The sequence below is a fragment of the Aulonocara sp. 'chitande type north' Nkhata Bay genome, linkage group LG6, assembly GCF_057382095.1.
Source record: "Aulonocara sp. 'chitande type north' Nkhata Bay isolate Kocher_YH1m ecotype deep benthic linkage group LG6, A_spYH_male_GT1.1, whole genome shotgun sequence".
Classification (NCBI taxonomy): Eukaryota; Metazoa; Chordata; class Actinopteri; order Cichliformes; family Cichlidae; genus Aulonocara; species Aulonocara sp. 'chitande type north' Nkhata Bay.
In genome coordinates, this window is record NC_141349.1 from 9,307,226 (window position 1) to 9,323,076 (window position 15,851).

At 44.2% G+C, this 15,851-nt stretch overlaps 1 protein-coding gene across 3 annotated transcripts in view; it reads right to left on the reverse strand.

The window, feature by feature from the left end:
• LOC147327215 (voltage-dependent T-type calcium channel subunit alpha-1I-like) overlaps positions 1-15,851 on the reverse strand; it is a 179,534-nt gene that overhangs the window by 95,339 nt on the left and 68,344 nt on the right. For 2 of the 3 annotated variants that reach the window (XM_086294862.1, XM_086294863.1), the window contains exons 5-6: positions 9,304-9,646; positions 7,863-7,955 (exon numbers count right to left, since the gene is read on the reverse strand). In XM_086294862.1, the coding sequence (XP_086150988.1) occupies positions 7,863-7,955; positions 9,304-9,646 (436 nt within the window). The remainder of the gene's footprint in view (positions 1-7,862; positions 7,956-9,303; positions 9,647-15,851) is intronic. The other variant, XM_086294861.1, reaches the window with a different exon arrangement.

A 15,851-nucleotide genomic window follows, 5' to 3' on the forward strand; every position in this document is an offset into this window, starting at 1 on the left:
ATAGGTAGAGTCTGGTGTTTATGGAGAAAACTGGTAACAGAATATTCAGCTTAGTTTAACCTTGACTTGGAATCTCTTAAGATGTCTGTGCTTTCAGCAGTCTGCTAACTACCAAACTTACCTCCATACAGCTACAGCACAATATATAAAAAGCTTGTAGGCGTATTGGGACTGTTAGGAAAAGGTGTCTACCCCCAACTGAAATCTGGCGTTGAACATTGTAATGCACGATTCATAATGAAACACATATCTGGTGTGATACATGAAAAACTGAGAGCAGAAAGGTCAGAAGAGGGAAGAAAAGTTTTTTTTTTACCATCACTCCTTTAACTAAAACCTTAGGTTGTGTTTTCCTGCTTAACCACTGATATCATTCAGCCACTATTGACACTTTTATTTAGATGTTTTAGGCTCATTTTCCATGAGACACAACTGGTAAAACAGATTTAAAGAAAAAAAGGGAAAAAAAGAGATGACAAAATAGGTCAAGGTCACCAAGAAACGCTAAGCTGATGTGGAAAGAAAACAGGAGGAAATTAAGCCTAGTGCTCTGCAGGCTGTGATCAATAGTGATTGTAAGCCCCATAACCTCACTAAACCACTGCGACAAAGACTACGGAGAAAGCAGAATGTACGTGTGTGTCCGTTTTAGTGTAGAGACTGCCTTTTCATTGATTCAAAGCAGAGATTTGTGGTCAGACTGGTTCATGCCAGTTCACTGGACTCACGTACTAAAAGGGAGGCAGTGGGTCCCAGCACCCGCTCAGCACCCTCGCTGATCCCATCAAATATTTATGCTCACACTCTGCTGGAATGGCTGAAATACAATTAGATTAGTCTGTGTGTCTCGGTGTATGCACTTTTAGTTTGCAGCAGAGGTGTGAGAGGCAACTAGTGTTTGAAGAATAGTGAATGAAATAATTACGTTGCCTTCTAAACAAGAAAGCTGCAAAAATCTATGTTTTTTTTTTTTGGAAGTGACATCAGAAACAGCAGCATGTGACATCACGTGATGGCGGAGCTTCAGTTCATCCTTTGTCATCCTTTTTTTTTATTTTTTTTTTTATTTTTTTAATAGGACAGGGCGAAAGAATGAAAGAAAGAGGGGGAGAGGAAGAAAGAAAACCAAAGGGGAGAAGAGACGGTGAGAAGGGGGGGAAGAGAGAAAAAAAAAAAAAAAAAAAAAAACTCCTGGGTCACCTGTATGGAGAGAAAGAAAAACAAAAAAAAACAGGGGAGACAGCAAACAACAAAGAGCAACATAATAATAATAAAAAAAAAAAAGCACCATCACAATAAACTAGCTAGTCATAGATATCAATAGTTACTAAATAGTAAACGATATTGTGCAGCACGCAAGATAGACAGCGCACAGTGTGCTTTGAGGCAGCAGCCAAGAAAGCTGTAGTCCGCATCTGTGAATACCCATGTGTACACCTGTGTGCATACCTGTGTGGATCAGCATGCTTGCATTCCAAAGGTTTCTCCATGTAATGATCTGCTAGAGAGTGTGGGGAGCCACAGCCCTGTCCTCTATGGTATCAAGCAGGTATGGAGGAGATCAAAACTCCAGACATCCAGAGGCCCCCAGAACACAAGAGACCAAGGAAGACCCACAGAGGGGCAGCTGCGTCACTGTCCCAGTAAGAGCTAAGGAGAGTCCCAGATGAGGGCTCATTCAGCAGCCGCGGAGCAGAAGCCAGGGGGAGTTGCAGTGACGTGCCCGTGAGCTCCGCCGGCAGCCAGCTGTGCCTGAGTGACCGAGCCCCAGGCCGAGAGGCCGGGGGCACCCCACCTCCAAAGTGGCCCGAGCGAGCCCCAATAAGCGGCCGCCAAGGAGTGAGCCGGTGTGTACCCGGACGCCCACCCCCAGATACAAAGAACCACCAACGCACCGATACCTGAGGGAGTCCGCCACTGGCAGGGGAAGTGGTGGTGGGTGGAGATAGGCCTCCAAACCTTGGAGGGCCCGAGATGTCCCCAGAGAGGTGGCGTCTGATACCCAACCTGACATATAGACACAGACATACAGGCACACACAGACACAAACATCCATTCCCACCCTCATGCTCTCATATGTACTTCACACTCAACCGACGTGGAGACAGACATAAAGGGACGATCACACTCCCCAAGCGTACTCTACTAACCGGGTCTAGGTACCCTTGCCCCTGGAGGGGGGAACTGCACCCAGACCCAGGTGGTGTTACCCTTTTCCCTGCGGTGGGGAGAGGCAGACCGCCCCGACTCCGCAGCAGCAGGGAGGCCCCAGACCGCAGTCGGACGGCCCACTCCTCCTAGCCCCCCCGCTCCAGTAGGCCGCAGAGAATGGGGGTGAGAGAAGACTCCAAGCCTCCCTCCACCCGCTCATTGTAGTGTTGATGCATGTGTGTTCTAAGGTGCAATTAAAACCCAGAAGGGCATGGAGCTACCTGCCAGAGAGCAGCAGGTAAGCGCATAGTCCCTCCTGCTAGCCCTCAATGTCTACATGTATTTAAAATTGAGAGGTGGGCAACGACGCCAGGGGTGAGGCGTACACCCTGATGGTAACTTGGACTCCGTGTATCGTGCCCACCCCCAAGATCCTATATGTATGTGTAATGAGAGTGTGAGTAATGTGAATGTCTAAGTTGTGGGATAAAATTGAGGCAGAGGCAGCCAGAAGGGGACAGAGGGGGGGGTAGCCTCCTCTGCATCCTGGTGACATACCCCTACTCCAAGGCCCTGCATGTGTGGGTGGTTGTGGTGGAGCAGGAGGAGGGAGGCAGCTGGAGATGGGGAGGGAAGGAAGGGAGGGGCAGGTGACCCCTCCCTGGGGCCAGCTCCCCCGCTGACCCCAGTAGGCACTCCCACACTCCGCGACCCGCCAGGGAAAGGGGGGCCCAGGCCCATCCAGACCGGGGCCCAGCGCAGCAGCGCCCCCCGGCCCCACAGAGCCCGGGACAGTCCACCCAACCCCACCACAGAGAAAACTGCACCCACCCCACCATCCACTCGTCTTCCAGACTACATGAGACAATAGACGCCCAGGCTGAGATCTTCCTCCACCTCTCCTGTATCTCCCCCTCCTGCAGAGAGTTCCTGAGGGGAAGAAAGCTCCTGCAAGGTGTAACAATCTCCCCCACCGGTTGAAGAGCCCCACAGGCGACTCGACACACCGGCGGCACCCTGCGCCAGGGATGGGCTGGTGAAGTCCACATTAGCTGAGGCTGTTTTCTTTGGCTCATTATGCATTTTTACTGTAAAGCTTCATCAGATCAGGCTTGCAGCATTTGGATGAATCTGAGCACAGAGTGCACCCTGCACACTGCAGAATTGTAGAATCTGCTAACTGGTCACTTGTGTTTATTAATGTTTTGCCATGGGCATGTATGGCTGCCATACATGCCCATGGCAGAACATTGCGTCATATTTGACAGATTATTAAACTGCTCATATTGAAACAAATTAATCTTTTTATTATTTGTTTGTATCAAGGTTTTTTGAGGCCCTTTGAGGGGTTTTCTGCATCAACATCTCTGTGAACCTCATAATGATAGTTCCAGTGCCCAGGCAATAAACACACACAAATGATTTCAGAAAAACAAACACGACGATAAAAAAGCTGTGATGTGTAATAAAGCAACTTCTGCAAGGCCTTCAGGTCCAATTGTGATTCAGAAATGTAGTGCTGAACTCTGGAGTTATTGTTTTTGAGCATACGTTATGACATATAACAACCAGTCTCTTGCTTTCTTTTATGCGAAAGGGATCGCCAGGACACGCATGGACTGAAGCAGATTATTGCAGACACTGAAAGTATCTGTTAGAAGAAGGGGTACACAGATGAGGTGTATTAAATGATTTGTTTTAAACTCACAATGTGCATATGTGGGCATTACAAACTATGTTTTTAGCCCAGATTTCGGTGGATTCCTCCTAAAAACACAATATTTTAACTACATTTTGCTGATGACTCTGTGGACTTTCCTTAAAAATATACAGTAACAGGACAGGACATCCTCTCTTGTTGTGTTGTGGCACATGTCCATATATGCAAACGAGCTCGATGTTAATACCAGGTATAAGCGAACACAGAAGGTGAGATTAAAAAGTGTCAAATCAGGAGGATTACTACGCTTTACAGTTTTGCAACAAAACAGGTTGAGGATGGCATTTGTAGATGTCAAAGCTTAATTCCACAGGGCCAAACTATCTTCCATGCAAAGCCTTTAATTCCACTGAGTCCTCTTGTCTAAACTGCTCTACATGATGGTAATCACTGCAAAGCATCTCTCTAACTCTCTCCATCTTTATCTCACTTTTTTCATCTGTCTCTCCATCTGTCACTCGGTCTCTGTATCTCTCTCTCACGGCTGTTTTCATCTAGCTTCCTTCTAGCACTCTCTTGTACTCACTCTCTTGCGCTCTCAGTTCAATTCAATTTTGCACACTTAATCTGCATGCATGTTATGTGAGTGAAATCATCAAAGCATCTAAACGCAACCTGAACTTATATCTCTCTCGTTTGCTGGCACCTCTGTCTTTCTCGGTCTTGATTGCTGTTGCTTGCTGTATTCCATCTCTCAGCACATGGTGTCATGCAGCATTAAAGAAAGAATGATGAAAAGTCTCCTCATCTGTTTCCCAGGGAGATGAGGACACGCCTGTGATGTGAGCAGAACTTTTAACATGTAAATAGTAAATCACTTTCCTCCACTAAGCCTGTTTGTGAAACAAGCCTTGAAACATGCCGAAACAAAGCCAACAAGAGGCTGGCAGTTAAATCTTTTCTCTATGGGGGGAAGACTAGGGATGGGTACCGGTAATGGCACCGGTTCTGACATAAACGGTAGTAACTAGACCGAAAAGCAGCGCACATTTCGGTGCTTTATTTTGGTGCTTTTTTTTTTCCTGAGATGTCATACACTTTGGATTCTAGCCAATCATTTTACCTCTGCAAGCGTAGTAGGCGGGCCCAGGTACGTACGTTCTTTTAGAGCAGAGCTACAGATTAAAAATGCCCATGGTGAAGCGGTCAAAGTCTGGCTGTACTTCACAGCAAAAGATGCAAACTCAGCAGCCTGCAACAAGTGCTTTAAGGTGATACTGTGCAAAGGAGGTAACACCTCGAATCTGATGAAACACCTGGCGACGCATAGCATTTTGTTAAAAGCCGAGAAATGCGCCGTATTTGATAGCTTGCTGCGAGACCTCACACCGTGCACATCTACTGCGGGTGGGTTGCCTGTTATCGGACCCGGAGTTAGCAACATCCACCAAAAACCCGAAGAGGAGAGTCCTGGCCCCTAGCCCTGCCAGTGTTGCAGAAATGATGACGGATGATGATGGCAGCAGCAGCCATTCTTCTCTGGGTGAGTACCTTAACCTCCTAAGACCCAAAATCTTCCACGGCATGCATTTTTAATTTCTCTTTGATATTTGGGCATATTGGGGCCCGATGAATGTAAAAACAAAGAATTACCACAGCTTATTTTTTTACCTTATTTTTGTTTTTATGAAAAATAAGAGCCACATATGAGGATATTTGTTTAAAATTCTGAGCAGTATAATGTCCTCGTAAGTGGATATCAGGCCCTTGTAGAGCAAAATTGAGTATTTTGGTCTAAATAACCCAAAATGTGATGTCCACATATGTGGACGCCAGGTCCTAGGAGGTTAATGTTGTCCGTGTGTAATTTACGTTGAGTAGGCTAACCACGTTATTAAATTAATGCATGTAAGGTGAACTAGCAAACACCGTTGTAGTTACATGCGGCTGTCTTCTTGTTTGATGGCAGATACTCCCTTCACCCTGGCCAAAAAGGCTAAAATGACCAAAGGAAAAGTGGAAAACAGCTAAACATGAGAGGTTTTTGGACAAAGTTTGTGTTTTTTTTCCATTGTTTAAGCGCTGCTTCCAGCCAAGAGTGATGCCAAAAAGCTAACATTGTTATCTTTTTACAAAAAAACAGCTGAACATGAGAGGTTTTTGGACCAATTTTGTGTTCTTCATTCTTTAAGCACCAGTTCGAGCATCGTTTAAGCACCGTTTCAAAAGTACTGGTATCGGATAAAACCTAAACGATACCCATCCCTAGAGAAGACATATGCAACAACTCCAGGGAGCAAAATCAAGCAGAGATGCTTAGTCAACAACATAATGAATTACAACACGTTCATCTTGAGAAACTTTAATTAATGGAGATTTGCATCCTCATTTAGATCATGTATGAATGACATTTGCTTATGTTGCTTAAGAGTTCCCTGCAGTATTTTTTTCTATATATTCTATGTAGTGTTTTTACTAAACTTCCTATTTCTGAGCTGGGCTGTGCAGTTTGTCATGTTAATTTCCACTGGTGAGGGACAGACAGACATGTCATATGACACACTGTTAAACCTTGTACTGTGATCTCCCTCAATACGTGAGCCCTGAGGGACTCACTCTAATTATCTGGATTTCACCTAAGATCAAAGAGAGACACCAACATGTGGTTGCTTCCTCTCGCCCGTCCTCCAATCCTCTCTCTGATTTCATGCTGACATTCTAGTCCATCTAGTCCTGCTCTCCCTGTCACCGATCCATCCACCCTCTTCCCATCCTTCCTTCACTTCCTCCCCCCTTCATCACTTGCTCTCTTAAGCTTGCTCGCAGTCCTTCTCCTCACTTTCCACACCTCAACTCCATCTGTCTAACAACTCCCAGCCCTCATCCACCCACCGCCCCTTCTCTCACATTTCATCATCTACTAACCCTCACTCCAGCCTTTGGTTATTTCCTTCCTTCCTTTCATCCTCCTTCCACTCTTCATCAGTTATATATATATATATATATATATTATTTTTTTGAAAAGGCAACCATTACATCACAAATTGGATGTAGTTAGGCAATTTTCGGCTGTGTGTTTCTACATAAATGAGAACGAGCAGAGTGACCGATACATGAATATTGCCCAGTATACACATCAGTGAGAAAGAGGAGAGCAAATGAAAGCAGCAGGTGAGTATTAGAAGGAAGCCGGGAGGTGGTAGAGATTTAAAAAACAGAAAAAGAAAGGGTAGTTGCAAGCAGGTTAAAGAAAAGAGGGAATGAGTGAGGAAAGATGGATGAAGTAGAGAGGGGTAGTGGTAGAATAAACTGAGTCACGGACTGATCTATGACAGGACAAGGTAAGAAACACAGGGTGCAGCTTGAAGAGATTGGCAGATTTAAGGCGATAGAAGGATGTAGAAAGTAATCTTAAAATAAATTAAGAGGTAAAGAATGAAAGGCGCACTGGCTCGAAGAGGAAACTGGAAAAGAGGAAAAGCTCCTGTCTGAATCTGAAGGCAGGCAATTAAAAGTATAATAAAAAGACAAGACAGCCCCTGGGTTGGGGAAGTAGTCGGGACTGGCAGTCGTGCTGCCACACTTTCAAATACACACACACACACACACACACACACACACACACACACACACACACATGCGAGACAGGCTAAAAAGAAATATATTGCACCAACATGCACCAATGCTCACACACAAAAAGCATGAATATATTGCGGCACACATACAATGAGGGAAACAAAAGGATTGAGATTAAAAAGTACTTTATCAGAAAAAATTATGGATTCTTCAGCTCAGCTTTCAACTGTGTCACTGACAGCTCTGTGTGTGTGCGTGTGTGTGTGTGTGTGTGTGTGTGTCGTATAAAAAGAAGGAAGGTACAACACAGTCATATATCATGCTCACAAAAATCAAATACATCAGCAATTAACCTCAATAAGTACATTTTAAGCAAGTTTCCTTAAAGCAAATGCTGAAGCACCTGAGCACTGACTCTAACGTGTCCACATTTACTCTGTTGTTGTAAATACGAGCAAAGCCATGTCTTACTTACAATTATAAGCAGGATGAAGTAGATGAAGTTATAGAATGAATGAGCATCCATCACGTAGTACATGATCTCCACCCAGCCCTCCAGAGTGATCACCTACAAACAGAAAGACATTTGACAGTATCTGTTATTTAGTTTTTTATTACTGAATGGAAACTGGAAACCAGAAGAAGCATCTGGCTTGTCTCTATCTGAAGGTATCAGTTCAGCTTTATTTATATAGCACCAAATTACAACAACAGTTGCCTCAAGGTGCTTTATATTGTATAAAAAGACCTTACAATAATACAAAGAAAACAGAGAAAACCCCAATAATCACATGACCCCCTTTCAGCAAGCACTTTGGCAACAGTGAAAGGAAAAACTCCCTTTTAACAGGAAGAAACCTCCAGCAGGACCAGGCGGCCACCTGCTGCGACCGGTTGGGGTGCCATGATCCATCACAAATGCTCACAAACGTATAGACAGTATGCTCTAAATGCAAACATGATGATTTGTATAACAGGGTTATTCTGTGGACGGATCCTTGCTGGAAGTAGTCAGGAGCCTCCTTGATAGGCAGAGTGAAGTGTCCACTACCACTACAACCCAACCCATAACTCTCTGTAAAATGGAGACAATGTGTTTTTACAACTTGATATTAATCTATTTTAATATAGTTTAAACATGTTGATTCAAGTGCTGATTAGGTGTTGTTATGTTTGGACAGAGATATGCAAGCTTCTCTGTTTCCAGTCTTTGTACTTAGCTGGGAAAGAAAAAGAAAAAGCATACAGACTTTTTTCCCAAGTTTTTATTTCTAAAAAGTAAGGTAGATTAAATTTAATTCATTACTCCTGCTCAGATATAGATGTAACCAAGAAAGCAATGGCAGGGAGGTAACTGGTATCAGCTGTTTCACAGCCATCAGTACGTTTCAGTGTGTTGATGTAATACTCTGAATGTTTTCTTGGTTATTTTTGCTGCTGTTGTTTTTGAACAGTATATAAATATTTCCATTATTTTCATTCATATCCATTTATATTTATATGCATTGTGATCATTGCATCCTCCTCTGCTTAGCCAAATCATGGTTGCAGGGGTCCATCCCAGCTGTGACACGGTTGGAGGCAGGATGGCAGGAGGCCAATCATCAGTTACCTTAATACCTAAACCCACACATTTTTGAACCTGTCGGAGAAGCTGGAGAACCTTCACTGACATGCGAAGTCCATATATAAACCCCCACCCAGCCTAATTTAAACCCAGTACCTTGATTTTGGTGAGGCAACATTGCTAATCACTCCAACACACTGCCACCTGGATATGTCTCCCTTGTATTATTTAACAGCATCAGATATCATGAATTATAAAAATGACAGAGGATGAATCATCACACAGTTAAACAGTGTTTTAATTACTCGATTTACTTGTACAGCCTCAGGTTAAAAACAAAAAAACCCACCTGAAAGATGACAATCCAGGCAAAGGCAATGTTGTCAAAGTTGATGGCTCCTTTGTGGGGGTTGCTGTACCCAGTATGACACCTGGTGTAGTACTGGTTCCAGTTCACACAGAGCCCTGCTACACTGACGCTGCCGTTGGCCAGGGGCTCGGGGCTCAGACCGATAGACTGGCGATACAGGATGTCATCTTTGTCCAGGCAGCATGTCTTGCCTCCTTCTCGGCGGGCCGGCACATCGGAGCAAGACATGATGCCATTGTCAACAGGAAGGGAGCAGATAAAAGGACGCTCGTCATCCTCATCAGCCATGTAGTAAGGCCGAGGGAGACTGACTCCGCTACTGCTGGAAGAGTCCAGGAAGGAGACGATGATTACAACAGTATCCTAAAAACAAAACATTTCCTTGTACAACGTAATGTTAAAAATGATAAATACACTTTGAAATGGGTCAAAAAAAGAGGGAAAAGGAAAAAACTGAAGAAAAGATACAGATGAAAGACAATCTGAAATCAGTCTTAAATATTTATGAATTGAATGGTGAAAAAATCTGCTTGTCAGAGTCAAAGACATGCAGTTTTAAACATCCAGTCATAGTAAAATCAGCATAAAATGTGTGTATTATAGACAGGAATAGTGTATTTCATCAACAAAGTCTCACATTTAAACCAGGCAGAACAGAAGTCATATTATATGGGTGAAAGAGAATTTCACCCATATACCATACCATTTCGAGGTATTTTTTTAATGAAGATATCTAATAAATGATCAGATAAGAAGAAAACAAAATCATCTCTAAACTTGCCATTCTCATCCATCTGTTTCTTTACAAGTATAGTGGCATGCAAAGAGATGCACACGAGCCTAGATCAAAGCTTCATGTGTAATAGTGCATTTTAAGTTTGTTATATGAGTGCTCACAAGTGGAGAGATGAGTGGATGAAAGGACAGAGATAGAGAGAGAAGATTATGTGTGTAACAGTAAAATTGAAAGAAATACACCACAAGCAGACGCACGCACACAGACACAGAGGCAGGGTGGTAGTGATGGAGACATTTTAACCCTGACACATCTACAGTGGGGCAAAAAAGTATTTAGTCAGCCACCGATTGTGCAAGTTCCCCCACCTAAAATGATGACAGAGGTCAGTAATTTGCACCAGAGGTACACTTCAACTGTGAGAGACAGAATGTGAAAAAAAAATCCATGAATCCACATGGTAGGATTTGTAAAGAATTTATTCGTAAATCAGGGTGGAAAATAAGTATTTGGTCAATAACAAAAATACAACTCAATACTTTGTAACATAACCTTTGTTGGCAATAACAGAGGTCAAACGTTTACTATAGGTCTTTACCAGGTTTGCACACACAGTAGCTGGTATTTTGGCCCATTCCTCCATGCAGATCTTCTCGAGAGCAGTGATGTTTTGGGGCTGTCGCCGAGCAACACGGACTTTCAACTCCCGCCACAGATTTTCTATGGGGTTGAGGTCTGGAGACTGGCTAGGCCACTCCAGGACTTTCAAATGCTTCTTACGGAGCCACTCCTTTGTTGCCCGGGCGGTGTGTTTTGGATCATTGTCATGTTGGAAGACCCAGCCTCGTTTCATCTTCAAAGTTCTCACTGATGGAAGGAGGTTTTGGCTCAAAATCTCACGATACATGGCCCCATTCATTCTGTCCTTAACACGGATCAGTCGTCCTGTCCCCTTGGCAGAAAAACAGCCCCATAGCATGATGTTTCCACCCCCATGCTTCACAGTAGGTATGGTGTTCTTGGGATGCAACTCAGTATTCTTCTTCCTCCAAACACGACGAGTTGAGTTTATACCAAAAAGTTCTACTTTGGTTTCATCTGACCACATGACATTCTCCCAATCCTCTGCTGTATCATCCATGTGCTCTCTGGCAAACTTCAGACGGGCCTGGACATGCACTGGCTTCAGCAGCGGAACACGTCTGGCACTGCGGGATTTGATTCCCTGCCGTTGTAGTGTGTTACTGATGGTGACCTTTGTTACTTTGGTCCCAGCTCTCTGCAGGTCATTCACCAGGTCCCCCCGTATGGTTCTGGGATCTTTGCTCACCGTTCTCATGATCATTTTGACCCCACGGGATGAGATCTTGCGTGGAGCCCCAGATCGAGGGAGATTATCAGTGGTCTTGTATGTCTTCCATTTTCTGATGATTGCTCCCACAGTTGATTTTTTCACACCAAGCTGCTTGCCTATTGTAGATTCACTCTTGCCAGTCTGGTGCAGGTCTACAATACTTTTCCTGGTGTCCTTCGAAAGCTCTTTGGTCTTGGCCATGGCGGCATTTGGAGTGTGACTGTTTGAGGCTGTGGACAGGTGTCTTTTATACAGATGATGAGTTCAAACAGGTGCCATTCATACAGGTAACGAGTGGGGGACAGAAAAGCTTCTTACAGAAGACGTTACAGGTCTGTGAGAGCCAGAGATTTTCCTTGTTTGAGGTGACCAAATACTTATTTTCCACCCTACTTTACGAATAAATTCTTTACAAATCCTACCATGTGAATTCATGGATTTTTTTTTCACATTCTGTCTCTCACAGTTGAAGTGTACCTCTGGTGCAAATTACTGACCTCTGTCATCATTTTAAGTGGGGGAACTTGCACAATCGGTGGCTGACTAAATACTTTTTTGCCCCACTGTAGCTGACAGTCTGCGGTCTGACTCTGTTTGACAGCCGTTGTCTGTCTGCGGCGCACCGTTTCCGTGTGACGAACATTTTTCTTGATGTAAGATTGATCATGTACTGGCTACAAAGGCAGCCCGAGAACAAGCCGTCAGACTCGCTGTTCAGTCCAGCAATCTGCGTGTTTCTCACACTGAATGTGAAATTTCCCTTTTGGATTTTTTCTTTTCGTGTTTTGCAAACTACAGAAACACAAAAATATTGGAGGCTTTAAAGTCTTCTATGCAAACAGAATTTTAACAATGTGTTCAAAGCCTGACTCAAACCTGTTAAAAACATTTCACAGCAGTGTGATTTATAGTGCTTTTTGCTGAAAAAAATCTTTTGACTGACAAGTTTATTTTGTGTCACCTTCTAAAGCGTGACTTTTAAAGTGTTAAAATCAATTTTTGTCAAGGAGTATGATGGGATTTTATAATGTAGTGCAAATACTTTTTTTTAAATAGAAGAAACCGAATAGTGGAGAGTTTACACATACGTAAGAAGCGAGAGATTGCTGGTTTGATGTCAGGAGGAAGTACAAATCCCCCGCTGGTTGCATCAGGAAGGGCATCAGGCTTAAAAAGCTAGCAAATCAAAACTGTGGAGCAACCTACTGCGGCAACCCCTAGTGAAGGGAGCAGCTGAAAGTACCTTTTAAAAGGAAGAATCTAAAATCACCATTGTCTAGACATAAAAAATATGCACTAGTTTCATCACTGTATTATTGTATCCCGTTGAACGTTTGTGTGGAACTGTGTCCTTGACTTTGATCATTAAAATCGAATCAGTTTTGTTTTGACTCCAAGTGCAAAATTTTAAGAAATTCTTTCAAAGAGTTCCTGATTTAGCGAGACAGCCAGACAAGCAAAAAACAAAATGCGCCGTCATAGACGTTAAAAAAGTTTTTGGGCTACAATGTAGCTTGCCATCGCCAGTGTGTGAATGTGTGTGTGACTGGGTGAATGACTGAATGTACTGTGAAGTGCTTTGGGGTCCTTAGGGACTAGAAAAGCGCTATACAAATGCAGGCCATTTACCATTTACCAAACATTTATCTCAGCCAGCTCAAGGACTATGTGACCAGTTTTATTTATAAAGCAAACCCAGGGTTCACAAAGTTCACAAAGAGATTACAGATTTAAAAACAAGTACAAGAACTTTAAAAAAGCACAGTAATCAGATTACAATTTTGAGTACCACAGTCGCATTTATCACATTACAGTTTCAATTATGCCATTCATTGCATTACTAAGGATTCTTTCAAGCTTGCATTAAACGCGCCTCTTGCTATGATCAGCAAACTTTACTTCAAACATCTCTTCACGCTAACACAGAGTAAGTAGGGTTCTGTGAGGTCTTATAACCTGAGTGTTATTTATATGTCTATGTTACAGAGTAATGCAAAAGTAAACTAATGGCTAGTGTAACATATTACTTTCTTCTGGGAGTAATATATTAATATTTGTTTGACCTCAATACTCTTAATAACGCTGAGTGATATGAAGGAAAGATACAAAGTACTAGACAGTGCCTACATGTAATGTGGGGACAGCATGTTGTTAGTGGTACCAAACATAAAGTCCACAAGCAGCTACTGTCACTAATAAAAAAGGACCTAACCAGACCAAACTGTGGCCATGTTTCGACCACCTTTCATGTGCTAAACATGTTATTCACGATCTAGCCTGCAAACTGATATCAGCAGCACATTTTTTCCTCAGTTAATGTCATGGTCCCCGTGCCTGCTCGGCTGGCCCTGTGTGGCTACATGTTATGTTTTGTCTTTTCTCTCTCTCCTCTCTCTCTGCTCGCTGCCTGGGCGGAGCTCATTGTGAGCTCCCGGCCTCCGCCACCTGTAGGCAATCACCTGTGGCTCCTCACCTTGTTTGCTCCCGCTACTTAAGGCAGTGACTGAGAGCACCTCGCCGCTGGACTATTGAATAACGCTCGTCAGTGCTACTTTAGCCTCAGCCAGTTTTGAGCTCTGTCCGTGAAAGTTCCGTGCTAACTCTTGTTCTCTGTATGCAGATTTCTCGTGCTTGGTTTGGAGACTCTGGACACTTTTCCCGACCCCTCTCTGCACCCCTGGGAACCCTGGCCCCCTTCTCCTTCACCTGTATATAGTGCACCTGGAGTGTGTAAATAAACCTGTTTTTCTGAGATTTCAGTCTGCGCCGAGTCCTCCCTGCTCCTCCGTGACAGTTAATTCTAATTTGGTAGCTCGTCCAGCAGGGTGCATGACAAGATGAAGAAAATGCAGACAAGAAGACGTTAGATAAGCAGACTTTAAAAGAAAAGCTAATGCGGTCTGGCGCTGGTGTTATGCAGCAGGCTGCTGTCTGGTTCAGCGTGACCGTCTGCTCTGCCTGTTATAGAACGCTGATGCTACTTCTCAATTTATGACTTGATTAGCTGCATCCAAGAAAAAGTCTGTGTTTAATGAAACCAAGAAAATGTAAGACACACGATACAAAAGCAGTTGACAAAGGAGTAAAGCTGAAATGATGAAAAGAGAAGACAATAAACCAAACACGAGGAGGAAGAGAGTAAATGTGATCGTTTTGGCAATATTAGGAAAATGAAAAGATAGAGGCTGAAAAAAAGAGCGAAGCTGTGTGTGATTTTATTTCAGTGTGAGGTAGGGTTGCTATTTAGAAGGCAGACCAGAGAACGACATACTGGTTAGCATTTACAATTGACCTGGTATTTATGATGACTCAATAGAAGCAGCATAGTAACTACTCTCTGTCTAACACACTCTGTGTATTTGTAGGTCTTTGTATTGCTTCCACTGACTCTGTCCCTGCGTACTGCAGGCTCAAAAGAAGCTATTAACAAGCCAAAAAACACGATCCATATATCGATTAGTTATGTCTATAACTTCTGTTCCCTGAAGGAGAGGAACGAGGTACAACACATAAGTATGGGATATCACGCCCTCGCGTGTCCTGGCTGAAGAAACCTTTATTCACGCCTTTACGGCAGATGACGTGTGATGACACGCGCAAGGCCCCGCCCGCACATATAGCCGCTGCCATCACCGTCATCCCTCAGTTCGATAGCCGCTCTTCACCGAGCCAACTGCTCAGTGGGGCCACCCTGTGTTGTACCTCGTTCCTCTCCTTCAGGGAACAGAAGTTATAGACATAACTAATCGTTCCCTTTCAGTCGATTCACTCGGTACAACACATAAGTATGGGACCTATATACACGCCCCGCAGAGCAGCCACCGAACCGGAACGGGACCACCACATCCTTAGTGAGTGGTAGACCCAGCAGAAAGGACAGCATGAGCCACCGAAGGGGCTGTAACGTCCAACCGATAAAACCGCACAAAAGTGTGCGGCGACGCCCAATTAGCCGCTGCACAAATATCAGCCACAGGCACCCCTCTAAAAAGAGCCCATGAGGTCGCCATCCCCCTGGTGGAATGAGCTCCCACCCCGTGGGGCAACGCAAAACCTCCGGTGCTGTATGCCAGCGAGATAGCTTCTACAATCCAGTGGGACAGCCTCTGTCTGGACAGAGCTCTACCCCTATTCGGATTAGCGAAGCAGACAAACAACTGGTCACACAAACGCACATCCCGAGTGCGCTCAATGTAGGTGCGTAGCGCACGCACCGGACAAAGAGAATGCACCCTCCTCTGCTCCTCAGATTCAAAAGGAGGGGAGCAAAAGCTCAGCAACTCAAACTCCATTGAACTATAAGATGCAGGCATGACCTTGGGAAGATAGGCGGCATTCGGACGCAATACGACCTTGCGGCCATCAGGAGAAAACTGTGTGCAGGCAGGATGCACAGACAGCGCATGAAGGTCCCCCACTCGCTTCGCCGAGGCCAAA